At 35.3% G+C, this 14,067-nt stretch overlaps 1 protein-coding gene across 6 annotated transcripts in view; it reads left to right on the top strand.

Annotated features, from left to right (window-relative positions):
- LOC111153487 (vacuolar protein sorting 13 homolog A) overlaps positions 1-14,067 on the top strand; it is a 225,743-nt gene that overhangs the window by 170,856 nt on the left and 40,820 nt on the right. For all 6 annotated transcript variants that reach the window (XR_002641007.1, XM_022512530.1, XM_022512531.1 and 3 more), the window contains 8 exons: positions 1,710-1,838; positions 2,251-2,384; positions 4,880-5,009; positions 9,190-9,422; positions 11,433-11,586; positions 12,046-12,192; positions 12,398-12,479; positions 13,360-13,429. Coding sequence is in view for 5 of the 6 variants with exons in the window: in XM_022512530.1 (XP_022368238.1) it covers positions 1,710-1,838; positions 2,251-2,384; positions 4,880-5,009; positions 9,190-9,422; positions 11,433-11,586; positions 12,046-12,192; positions 12,398-12,479; positions 13,360-13,429 (1,079 nt within the window). In the remaining variant the exon portion in view is untranslated. The remainder of the gene's footprint in view (positions 1-1,709; positions 1,839-2,250; positions 2,385-4,879; positions 5,010-9,189; positions 9,423-11,432; positions 11,587-12,045; positions 12,193-12,397; positions 12,480-13,359; positions 13,430-14,067) is intronic.

Genomic DNA, 14,067 nt, shown 5'->3' on the forward strand with positions numbered 1-14,067 from the left:
TGTGGGATAGCAAAAGAGGCCAGTATTACTGGAGAGGGGAAAGTAGTAGAGAACAAGGCATGACAAGAGATGCAGTATGTCATGCAGAACTTGGGAGCCATTACAAAGATTGTAGATGTAGAACTCTCTGTGTCCAGTTGCTAAGATTACCAACTCCAGCTTTGTTTTGCTTAGGTATTTTCTTGGCGCGTCTTCTCCCTTACCTAGAGCAGCTCTGTGTCTTGATTCTGTGTCTTTTGCAGATAACATTCTTGGGCCTTAGTTTTTCAAAAACCTGACTTACAGCCTCTGTCTTTGAACAGTTCATGTTTACATTAGGAGCAATTACAACTGCATAACAACTTATTTTTTATTTTACTTTCTCTGTTTCTTTTTGTTTTCACTTTTGTATTAAGATAGATTTTCTTGTGCTAGTTTAAAATTATTACATTTCAGTTTTGGCTTATAGTGGTCAACCTTGAGATGTGTCCTCGTGATTATTGCCTGTGTTGATGGGTCAGACTTGCTTAGATCTCTGTTTTCCCACTACTAAAGACATGTACATTAGCACTTTCTCTAGTGGCAAGATTTTGAGCACATAATTCTTTAAAACGATACAGTGTAAATTACAGAACCTAGCATACATTTTTAAACCAAGGCTGCCAGGGAGTGGCAGGCTTGGGAATATCAAGAAACCATATCATTTTTAGTCTTCTCAGGTCCTCATGGGAAGTTTGGTGCTTCAGTTAGTATTGCTGCTCTTATTGACCTTCCCAGGTAAGTTCCTGCTCGGTTGCAAGAAGCCCTGAGTGGGGGCATTCTAAGCCTCTTAGAGCCTTAACTGTGTCTCATGTCTAGTTCCATTAGTTACCTCTTAAGGTTGAATAAGGCGGGCTTCAACAAGCTAAGGCGCTTGCCTTTAATGTCCGGTTTCTCCTATTGCTGCAGGCCATGTCATTGTGATGGGTGTCACACATGAACAGTTTCACTAAAGTCAGTGAAGTCATTGGTCTGGTTGGGACCTATCACAATAAGACAGGGTTTGCAGAATAGTTCACAGGCCACACTGCTTCTCCTTTCCTCTTCTCTTAGCTCTTCTCTTTGTTTCCACTCCTGTTGTCTGGACTTCTCTCTCTCAGTGGGTCGACCGTCTCTCCTTTTACTAGTTTGGATTCCAGATCACTGATGTCCGTGTTGTTCCTTAAGGTTTTGAGCCTGTTTCCTACTTGGAACTTTAGATACTTCTCTCACTTTTTTACCTTTATTAGACTTCAAGGACTCTGGATTTGTGCATGACCCGATTCAACATTTGCGTGTACTTTGGCTCTTGTTTAATTACCAAGTGATACCCACAACCCGATTATGATTATTAGGAACTGTATGTACCCTTGTTTTAAACTGATCACTTGCTTCTCAGCTCAGCTTTTCCATGCTGATTTGTCAGCCCTCCTCTAGATCTCTGGACCACATTGACATCTCTTCGCCAGCACTCCGCTTACCATGGCTCCTCAACTTCCCACCCAGCACTGCCCGTGCTCCTGGTGCCCACAGGTGGTGACCCAGCTCTAAGTTGGCAGCTCATAGCTGTTTAGCCAAGCAACCCACTAACTAGAGCAGTGTTAAAAGACATTTATTTTAAGTCTATCCTGATGGGTTTATTAAAATGATAAAATTTTGATGTTGAAAAAAAATTTTTTTTTGTAAATAAGTGTATGTAATTTGTGTTTTAGTGTATCCCCTTTTGGCCAGAGGATGCTTCTAATGCACTTCTTATTCAAGTTGAAAGAAATCAAGGCCCTCCCAAAAAGATACATTTTAACAAGCAAGCAAATTGTATTTTATTGCGTCTGGATAATGAGGTGGGTGATTTGTGTGTGTGTATGTGTGTGTGTGTGTGTTTATAGAGAAGCTATTATATACTTGTAATTTTGTCTGTACCTTTGATTGTTTTCCCTTTTACCAAAAGGGAACAAACATTTCTTTTAGTAAAGGGAAAAATTACTAAAAAGGAATAGAGACATAAAACAATTTAATTGTTAAACAGAATGTTAGAGTGCCTAGAATACTAGAACATCTGGAATTTGACCCATCTGTATACAGTAATTAAGATTCATGGTTTCCCAGATATGCAGTAGAAAATCCTGACTTGCTTTCTTAATCATTAAAAAATGTACCAAGTTATGAATAGTCTTATTAAATGTTATTAAGTAATATTCTTTGGAAAATTATCATGTAAGAGAATAATTTTTCTTTTTTCTCTTTTTTTCATAGCTTGGAGGTATTATAGCAGAAGTTAGTTTGGCTGAGCATTCTACGGTTATTACATTTTCAGATTATCATGATGGAGCAGCTCCCTTCCTATTAATAAATCACACTAAGAGTGACATTGTTCAGTACAATCAAAGGTAAGAAGATTATCACAAATATGGTATCCCCCTGATTTTAGTAGAGTCTAGGTGATGGGACATTGACTCTATGATTATTTCTTTTTTTAAGATTGTTATTTATTTATTTATTTGAGGGAGAGAGGCAGAGGGAGGAGCAGACTCCCTGTGGGGCTCCATTCCAAGACCCTGGGATCATGACCTGAGCCAAAGACAGATGCTTAACCTGCTGACCCACCCAGGTGCCTCTTTATGATGATTTCTTAAGAATATAACACTGGTGGGATGCCTGGGTGGTTTAGTCGGTTAAGTATCTGTCTTTGACTCAGGTCATGATCTCAGGATCCTGGGATCCAGCCCCATGTCTGGTTCTGTACTCAGCAGGGAGCATCCCTCTCCCTCTGCTCCTACCCACCCCATTCAATCCCCCCACCCCTGCCTGTGATCGCCCATGTGCATATGCGAGTGAGCTCTCTCTCTCTCTCAATAAAACCTTTTAAAAAAGTGTATGTGTGTGTGTATATATATATATACATATATATATATATATATGTAACACTGATAATGACATTAAAGCTATGTAAAACAATGTCCTTATTTTTTAAAAAAAGGTATACTGAAGTATGTAGGGGTAAAACTGACATTAATATTTATAGTTTACTTTTTAAAAATTGTGATGTAATTGACATAACCTTATATTAGTTTCAGGAATGCAACATGATGATAGGATATTTATATATATTGCACACTGATCACCACAGTTAAGTCTAATTAACATCCATCACCACACATAGTTACAAATTTTTTTTTAAAGATTTTTATTTATTTATTTGTCAGAGACAGTGAGAGAGGGAACACAAGCAGGGGGAGTAGGAGAGGGAGAAGCAGGCCTCCTGTTGAGCAGGGAGCTCGATGTGGGCTTGATCCCAGGACCCTGGGATCATGACCTGAGCCCAAGGCAGATGCCCAACGACTGGGGCACCCAGATACCCCACAACTTTTATTTTCTTGTGATGAGAATGAAAATTTACTATTCTTAACTTTCACATATACAATACAGTATTATTAACTATAGCCACCATGCTGTACATTATATCTCTATGATTTGTTTATTTTATAACTGGAAGTTTGTACCCTTTGACCCCTTCACCCACTTCACACCCTATCCCCCCACCTCCCACCTCTAACAAACACCACTTTTTTTTTTTTTTTTTTTTATTCTATGTGTTAGGATTTTTTCATTGTTTTCTCTTTCTGTTTTTGGCTTTTTAGATCCCTCTTATAAATACATATAAATACATATATAAATACAGGGATCATACAGTGTTTGTCTTTTTCTGTCTGACTTATTTCACTTAGCCCAGAATCAACTACTGCTTCAACTCAGAAAAGTTATATTCTGTTATTTCCTTGGTTTGTATCTTCTCCAATTTTTTGTTTTTCTGGGAATTATTTTGTGAGTTGATTGAATTTGTTAGATTTACATACCATGTCTTAAGATTTTTTAAAAAGTAATTTAGCGGGGCGCCTGGGTGGCTCAGTGGGTTGAGCCTCTGCCTTCGGCTCGGGTCATGATCCCAGGGTCCTGGGATCAAGCCCCACATCGGGCTCTCTGTTTGGCGGGAGGCCTGCTTCCTCCTCTCTCTCTCTCTGCCAGCCTTTCTGCTTACTTGTGATCTCTCTCTCTGTCAAGTAAATAAATAAAATCTTTAAAAAATAATAAATAAATAAAATAAAAAGTAATTTAGCTATTTTGTTTTTGCTAGAATAAGACCATACTTAGGAGAGAGTTCCCAATTAAACTTTGTCAGATTTAGTATAGATAAAAGTTGGAATAATTTTCTCCCACAATTCATTTTTACTAAAACAAAAGCTCACAAAGCAGTTTCAAAAATGGGGATGCCTGGGTGGCTCAGTTGGTGAAGCGCCTACTCAGGTCAAGATCCCGGGGTCCTGGAACCAAGCCCAGTATTGGGCTCCTAACTCAGCAGAGAGCCTGCTTCGCCCTCTGTCTGCCGCTCCCGCTGTGTGTGCTCTCTCTCTCAAATAAACAAATAAATCTGTAAAAAAAAAAAAAAAATTTCAAAACATGAAACTCTTCATTTTCTAAGTGGGACAAACATTCCCTTGAAATATTCTCATTTCGGGGCACGTGGGTGGCTCAGTGGGTTAATCCTCTGCCTTTCGGCTCAGGTTATGGTCTCAGAGTCCTGGGATCGAGCCCCGCATCGGGCTCTCTGCTTGGCGGGGGGCCTGCTTCCCTCTCTTTCTCTGCCTGCTTCTCTGCCTACTTGTGATCTCTGTCTGTCAAATAAATAAAATCTTTAAAAAAAAAATATTCTCATTTCTTTAGAAAACCTCTTTTTCATTGTATAAGGAAAAAATTTTCAATCTAGTCTTAAGCAGAACCATCACAAATCTCAATGAGTGGACTCCGAATCAAGTGTTATTTTAGGTTCTTTATATATTCATATGTTTGCACTTAATTTAATGCATATTTTTACTATTTATGATAGTTCCCTCAGTGAAATAGAAGATTCCCTCCCTCCCGGAAAAGCAGTATTTTATACTTGGGCTGATCCAGTGGGCTCTAGAAAGCTGAAGTGGAGATGTGGAAAAAGCCATGGTGAAGTAACACAAAAGGATGTACGTATTAGGTTGAGTATTATTGTGTTCTGAGCATCCTTTTTTTTTTTTTTTTTTAAAGTTTTTTTTTCGGGTTTTGCTAGTTATAAGGCCTGTTTTATGTCTGTACTTTTAAACAACTGCCAAAGTTTTTTTGTTGTTGTTGTCGTTTTTTGTTTTTTTTTTTTAAGTTTCAGGAGTAGAATTGAGTGATTCATCACTTCCATGTGATACCCAGTGTTCATCACTACCACTGCCCTCCTTAATCCTCATCACCCATCTCACCATCCCCCGCCGGCAAATCTGTTTGTTCTCCATAGTTAAGAGTCTGTTTTATGTTTGTCTCTTTTCTTTCCCCCTTATCTCCATTTGTTTTGTTTCTTAAATTCCACATGAGTGAAATCACATGGTATTTGTCGTTCTCTGACTTATTTTGCTAAACTAATATTCTCTAAGCAGCAGAAAGAGAAATCAAGGAAACGATCCCGCTTATAATTGCATCAAAAATCATAAGATACTAGGACTAAACCTAACCAAAGAGGTTAAAGAGCTGTTGGAGACAGCTCTTTAGTGAGTGTGTGAAGTGAGTGAAGTGTGAGTGAGTGTGAAGTGTGAGTGAAGATGACACAAAGAAATAGAAAACCATTCCATGCTCATGGATTAGAACCAAATATTGTTTAAAAAAAAAAAACAACAAAAAACAAAAAAACAGCTGCCAACGATTTTAAAAGCAGTGTTCAAACTTTAACCAAAAACATTTAAAACCAGAAGGGTCCCTGTCATGGCTACATCCTTATCTGTGGCTGTTACATTATAAAAGGTACACTAGACTTAAGGGGGTGCTTTCAGCATTTGTCTCATAAACAGATATAGTCCTGCACTGACAGTCATTTTAGGTCAATGTGGCTTCTGTGAGGATCATTTAGGGACCCACTAAGGAATTTATTTTTGAGTGGTTTATTATAATGATAAAGATATATATAAACATTTTCCAGTAACATTTTGAATGACTTTTTGAGAAATTTTTATTAAAGTGTTATTAGTTGGGATGTCTGGTGGTTCAGTCAGTTAAGTGTCTGCCTTCCACTCTGGACGTAATCTCAGGGTCCTGGGATTGAGTCCCTCATCGGGCTCTTTGCTCAGCAGAGAACCTGATTCTCCCTCTAACTGCCGCTCCCTCCCCCTGCTGGTTCTCTCTCTCTCTCTCTGACAAATAAATAAATGAAATCTTAAAAAAATATAAGGCTTTCAAAATTCATCTTAATTTGACCCCTATTATAATTTTTTTTTTACCACTCATTATTATTTCTTCTTATCAATAGGCCAGTTTTAGCTCATTCCCATTTTAAAGGGAACACTGAATATTAAGTCACTAGGTGTGTCTTTATTGAAGTTTTGGTTTTGTTTAATTATCAAATTAAGGTGGTTGACTTCTAGTTTGTAAAAGTACATGTGTCTGTTTATGAATAAAAGAATGAATACTGAAATTTTATCAGTTGTTAGGCTTTTAATTTTTTTTCCTCTCTGGAGATGATTATGTGATTTTCGGACTTCACCTTATTTGAGAGAGTGATTTGTATGGTTTGTTTTAAGTATCAGACTAGCCTTGTGTTTCTGGAATTGGCTTGCTGATGTTTTCAGACTTTTATCGGTATTTATGAGAAAGTAATGCCCATACTAGATTTTGCTATTTAAGATTATGCTGACATCTGAAACATGTTTAGAAATGCAGTTTTCGTATTTTCTTGAAGAATGTATGTAAGATTCATATACTTTCTTCCTTGAATGTTAGCCAGAATTCACCAGTGAAGCCAGGCCATCTTAGCCTGTAGTTGTTTTTGTAGGGAGGTTTTAAATTATGAACTACTTCTTTGTTATTATGTAGAACAATTCAGTTACCTATTTCTGCTCATCATTTTAGGAAAAGGTTTTCCAAGAATGTGTCTATTTCATCAGATTTTCCTAAATAATTGATAAAAATATTTTTATCATAACCGTCTGTTTAATTTTAATTTATAGTGATTCTCTTTTTCATTATTGGTGTAGATTATTTGTATTTTCATTCCTTTTTCCTTGATAAGTTTTACTTAGGATTTACCAGTTTAATTCTTACTTTCTATCAGAAAACCATTGTTTTGCTCTTTTGATGATCTCTTTTATACATTTGTGTTCATTTTCACCTGCTTCTACTCTAATCTATATTATATTCTTTCATCTTTATTTCCTCGAAATTCTTGAGATAGGGGTGCCTGGGTGGCTCAGTGAGTTAAGCATCTGCCTTTGGCTCAGGTCATGATCCTGGGGTCCTGGAATCAAGCCCCACATCGGGCTCTCTGCTCAATCTGGGAGCTTGCTTCTCCCTCTGTCTGCTTCCCTTGTTTGTGCATGCTCACTCTCTCTTTCAAATAAAAAAAATAAAATGTTTTTAAAAATCTCTGAAAATATTACTGTCACATAAGCAAAACAATAAGCAAAGTAGCCACATAAGCAAAGTAGTAACGATTCTGGGCTATGGTGTGATTTTTAAAGTAATGATTCAAGATGAAAAAAAAATTAATTCTTGGGATAGATTCTGTGTTAGTCTACTTGGGCTGCCATGACCAAATACCTTAGACTGGGTGGCTTAAGCAACACAAATTTATTTCTCAGAGTTTGAGAGCTGGAAAACCAAATCAAAGTGCCAGCACAGTCAGGTTCTGGTGAACCCGGTGAGGACTCTTCTTGACTTGCAGTTGAGCACCGTCTCCCTGTGTCCTTAGCAGGATACTCCTCCTGTTGGATCAGAGCCCCAACTCCTCCAAGGCCTTGTGTCCAAAAGAGTCACATTGGCGACTGGGACTTCAACATATGACTTTGGGAGAGTGAGAGGATACAATTGAGTTAATAGCAGATACTGAGATCTGGTTTTCAGATTCATTATAAGGTGAATGTGTATGGTACGACATGCCCCCCCCACCACCTCAGACCTCCAGTGGATGCTTGAAACCACCAATAGAGTACTAAGCCCTATATAAACCGTGTTTTTTTCCTATGCATACATACCTATGATAAAGTTTAATTTACAAATTAGTCACAGTGAGAGATAAAAACAAAAACTTAATAATAAAATGGAACAATTATTTACTGTAATAAAATCCTATGAGTGTAGTCTCTCAAAATATTTTATACTCACCCTTCTAGTGATGATGTGAGATGATAAAATACATACATGGTGAGATGAAGTGAGATGAAAGATGTAGGTATTGGGATGTAGTATTAGACTACTGTTGACCTTCTGACCATATGTCAGAAGGAGGATCATCTGCTTCTAGAACGTGGTTGACCACAGGTAGCTGAAACTGGAATGCAGAACCTAGGAGAAGGGGAACTACTGTATATTAAAATTTCCTATTGATCAGAATATTCACTAGAACATTGACCAAAAATTCATGACTGACTGTTAATTATTAGCATTTGCTATTATCTTCTCATTGAAATTCAATACCCTGATATTAATACAATGCTTATAAATAAGGACTTCCTGCCAAATTAACCATGTGGTAAATACCTGTGCTTTATAGAGCATGTAACTGAAGTGTCAGATATTTTTTATCCTATTTAGTTCAGCTCTGTAAGGAAATTAAATTTCTGACTGAACAACTTTTAACATATAACACAGTGATTAGTCTTAGAATAAAGCAGAGAAAATAATATTTTGTGTTATTGATTAGCCTACAAAAGAAGACTAATTAAATTTTATTAAGATGTTGAAAAAACAGTAACAGTTGACCTGTCTTCCTGATTAATTACTTCATAATAATAATGGCAGAAGCAAACATCAACTGATTTTTATTATGCAAATTTCTGACTGTTATGCAAATATTCATTCAGTTTGTCTAAACCTTTGAAAGTTACCATTACAATTCTCATTTTTCAGATGTGGAATCTAGATTTCCTCTTGGTTAAGACTCTAATTTTTGGGGTGCCTGGGTGGCTCAGTCGTTAAGCATCTGACTTCGGCTCTGGTCATGATTCCAGGGTCCTAGGATCCAGCCTCCATTGAGCTCCCTGCTCAGCGGGAAGTCTGCTTCTCCCTCTCCCACTCCCTGTGCTTGTATTCCCTCTCTCATTGTCTTCCGTCTGTCAAACAAATGAATAAGATCTTTAAAAAAAAAAAAAAAAAAGACTCTAATTTTTAATTTTTTTGATGGTTTTGTTTTAGGATATGATGACACCTATAAATTCAGGGAAAAAGACGATTTATTTAGTTTCATTCTTTGAAGGCTTACAGCGCATTATTTTATTCACTGAAGATCCAAGGGTATTCAAAGCAACATATGAAAGTGAGAAAGCAGAGTTAGCAGAGCAAGAAATTGTGTTGGCCTTACAAGATGTTGGAATTTCTCTCGTCAACAACTACACAAAGCAGGAGGTAGCCTATATTGGCATTACAAGGTTAGATACATTAAATGATTAGTTCTTAATCATTAAGAATGGTGATAATAAAATTAAAATAATACAGTTTAAGTTTTGTGTTTTGACTATAATACTAAGGTAATGCTGATTTAAAAATGCCTTTGAGATTATTTTTTGCCTTTTGAGATAAAGATATCTCAAAATCAGATTTATAAATCGTCTTATGTTTATTCAGTTTATCAAAAGTATTCTTAACATGTCATAAGGAAATAATTTTCTCTTACTACCTATCAGAGTGTAGGATACAGTATGGATGCTCCATAAATAGTTGTTGGGGGAATAAAGCCAATCATTATTTAATTTGAGCTTGACACTTAATTTTAAGATACAGTAAGGTAATATGGAATATATCATTACCCTCTAAGTCATCACCAGTAAAACTCTTTTCTATATGCCTTTAATATTCCTATTCATAAATACTTAAGGTAAAATTAATTTGTATACATTAATGCCTAATTTTGAGGGCATTTCTAGATTCCAGTCTGTATAATATAGGATAATATTATCCAGGATAATAGTTTTAATCCTTGAGTTTAAGCTGTCAAATATATATGTTAAAAGGTATATGATACAGGTTTGAAATTGTTTATCTGTATAAATTCATCTACAAACGCCTTTGACTTTTCATTGAATGAAATCCATGCCATTTAAAAAGGAATATTATAAACTATTTTCTTACAAATTTTTATTCTCAAGAAATGTGTTTATTATTTGCTAACTGCTATGCTAAATGATGTGAGTGCAATGAGGAATAATATACTGTTCCTGCCTGTTTATTAAGTGAATATAAATTTTAGAGGGAATTAATAAATAGAATACTTAAATAACTTATGTATCTAAAGAGAGCAGTTTTAGAATGTGGTTGGATGTTTTTATTCTGTATTTAAGTCTCTCAGCAATTTTTCAGTAAATGAGATTTGTTCCATCCCCTTTGAGACTATACTTCACACCTTGTCTCATTTTAACCCTCCCATTTTCTCTCACACCTCACTGCCTTGTATCCCATTTCATTCAGAAAATGGAAGCAGTCTGAAGGGAATTTCCAAAGACCCACTCCCCCAAATCACAACTTTCTACCCATGAGCATTTTTACCTACACACTGTGCTAACATCTTCTCCACTGTTATCATAGATACATGAGCTCCTGTTTAAAAATATTTTTCAACTTTGCATTCGATTCCATTTCCTTTTGCCTTCTTGAGACATTGATTACACAGTTCTCTTCTTTATCTCTCCTACATCAATAATTTTTGGCTCTCTTTTGGGTTATGTCTATCAGTATTCTTTATCTCAACTTAAAAAATTCTCTTGAGCCTACCTACTGCCCACTTTTTAGCTTCCCTTTATAACCAAACTCCTCAAAAGTGTTAATAATTATGGATGAGTTTAATATACTCACTATATCCAATTATTATTTTACCCATTCTTCCTTTAACTACTCCCAACAGGATTTTGCTGTCAACACACCATGACATTGGTCTTGTCAGGATCACCAGAGACCAGTCCTCATGTTGCTTAAGTGTGTAACACACAGATCCCTTCTTGGTAGTTTTACTTTGCCTTGACTTTCAGGGTACTTGACCATCTTTGTTTTTCTTTCTATCCCAGAATTCTCCACTTCATGTGTTGGTTCCTTGTCTTCTCAGCTGCTTAATATTGGGTGCCCTGGGGCCCTCATATATATGAGTCCTCTTCTCTGTTTCAAATAACACATATTTTTCTATTTACTATTTATGGTCTGTCACTCAGCTAAAATAAAGCTGTAGGATGGCAAAGATGTTTACTGATAATATCCCTACAACCTAAAGTAGTGTCTGAGTAAAAGTCTAAATATTGATTGAATCAGTTTGTATTTTTAAATCTGTAGTGTGCTTCCATATTACTGGGGATATTATAAATTTTACTGAAGGTTTTGCAGTTCATGTAATAAACCAGGTAAAATGAAAATGTTTATAAATTAGCACTATGATTTTTGCTTTCATGTAAAAGTTCTGATGTGGTTTGGGAGACAAAGCCCAAGAAGAAGGCAAGATGGAAGCCAATGAGTGTAAAGCACACTGAGAAGTTAGAGAAAGAATTTAAGGAATATACTGAATCTTCACCTGCAGAAGATAAGGTTATCGAATTGGACACTAACATTCCGGTAATATTTTTAAGTACTGATCCGAAGTTTTAATTTTTACCTGTTAAAATTAGATGAATTATTAGTGACCTTTAAGGAAAGTCTGGTTTTCTTGCAAAGCAGTGAATTCTATCATATATAATAAGTTGTCTGTATTAACAACTCAGACTTGCTCTTAAGATGCTAATGATCTACTCCTTAGTTAACAAGAAGCCAATATGTTGTTTTACTTATTTTACTTTTCAAATTATTTTTCCTTTTATCACTTTAATATTTTTAGTAAATTTATATAAAAAGTGATAGAACTAAGCTCTAAGGATTAAATTGAACATTTTTTCTGAGTTGTATTGGAGAGATCCAATCTAGTCAACTGTTTAGCTTACTGTTTTAATTATCTTTAATGTTTTTGGTACAAAGTTCTAATTTTAATCACTTATGAAATGCAGAGAAATTCAGTGTTTTGTGGGGGATATTTTTCAGGTTCGCTTCACACCTAGTGGTACTAACATGAAAATTCTGCAGCCACATGTAATAGCTGTAAGAAGAAATTATCTTCCAGCATTAAAAGTAGAATATAGCACATCTGCACATCAGTCATCATTTAGAATTCAAGTTTACAGAATACAGGTGAGCCTGAAAAGATAGTCAAATTGTGTTCATAAGGAACATAGCAATAAACCAAATATATTCATTCCCATAGTCTCTCTTACCTAGTATTTCAGTTTCATTGTTGAACTGGACTGCTTGATTCTTTCTACTTATTAAATCTTGTTATTCTGGTAGGGTTCTGTAATTAACATAGTAATATACTGACCTTTTTTTATTTTCTTAGATCCAAAACCAGATACATGGTGCTATATTTCCATTTGTGTTTTATCCAATTAAACCTCCCAAGTCGGTCACCATGGATTCAGGTGTGTTTGTATTTTTAGATTGCCATAAAAATGTATCAGCTGTATGGTTTACCATAAAAACACGAAATGAAACCGTTCTCAAGTTTAGTTTCTGTGGGATCATTAGAAAATTAAACCTCTTGGAAAGGAACAAGTACTCAACTAAGGTCAACTTAGTTGTAAGTCAACTAAGTAAATTAAAGTAAGTCAACTAAGCAACGCATTGACTGAATTCTGAGGAGAAAATTAATTACAAATATATATTTAAATTTTTAGAAATATTAGTGACTTGTAAATCCCCGATTTAAAACCCACTAGGACCTTTGAATAAATTGTGAAGAAAATCAAATTCAGAGTGGTCTCTAACCATGGGAAATGCCCTGTATTCTCTAGCTGAATGTAATGACGAGTCTGTTCTATCCTCTGCTTCCCCTTCATATTCCTTCTTTCTTTGCTATACCTCTTCCCCTTTCTCTTTCCTCCCCCCTCCCTTTGCTTTCCACTCCCCACCTCCACACCACTGGCTCTGAACTATCTAAGGAGGTATTGATAATCTGCTTGGAAGCTTTCGACCATTGTACATGCCCAAGCCCCTTTACCTGGAAGTCCAGGACAAGACCCTGAAAACTGTGTTTTCACAGTGTTTCCCTGGTGATTCTAATGCATACTTCTACTTTAAAATCACTAACTTAAAGGATTAGTTATCTTTTAAGTAAATACAGATAATTAAAAAAAAAAACCTGGCATCTGAAATTAAGACCTTACAAATAGTAATTTTAATTGATACTCATGATTTAGTAAATAAGTTAGTTCTACATTGTGATGTGTATTAAATTGCAAGAAAATGCTTATCTTTTGTTTAAAGCATCATGGGATTAATCATATTTATTAACTTTTGTAGCTCCAAAGCCCTTTACAGATGTCAGTATTGTCGTGAGATCTGCAGGGCATTCCCAGATATCACGTATTAAGTAAGTGTCAATATATTTCTGTGTGTTTATTTAATGTTTTTATTTAAATATGTGAATTAATTATACTCTTTAAAAAACCAATTTCAGGTGAGTCAAAGGTTTAAGTGCAAAATATTAAATTATGAAGATCATTAGGAAAATCAATTTTATAATCTTGAAGAGTCAGAAGGCTCTGAATGAAATGTACTTACATTTTATTTTCTCACTTAAGTTTTCTGTAATTACTGCATATTGTTTTAGAAACAAGAAAATACTGCTTTAAAATGGTCACCATCCAATCTAAGAAATAAAATATTGACAGAAACATCCATTGATATATTACCCTATTTCTTGTTTTCTCCACCTTATACCACAATAAACACTAATTTCATCCCTTACATCTTAAAATATAGTTTATTGTACGTATGTACGTAAACATTATGCTTCTTAGTTTTCCCTTTTTTTCTAATTAAAAAAAATTGTTTTTTGGTTCAACTGAAAATATACTATTAGGGCTGGATTTTTTCATTCAACTTTTTACTAAAACTTATTATTTTTGCTGTTTGTAACTAGAGTTTATTATCACTATTATATAATATTCTGCCATATGACTGTATACCATAGTTTACTTACCAGTTTTCTCTTCATAGGCATTTTCA

The sequence above is a fragment of the Enhydra lutris genome, unplaced genomic scaffold, assembly GCF_002288905.1.
Source record: "Enhydra lutris kenyoni isolate GAN:26980312 unplaced genomic scaffold, ASM228890v2 scaffoldscaffold33, whole genome shotgun sequence".
NCBI classification, from domain to species: Eukaryota; Metazoa; Chordata; class Mammalia; order Carnivora; family Mustelidae; genus Enhydra; species Enhydra lutris.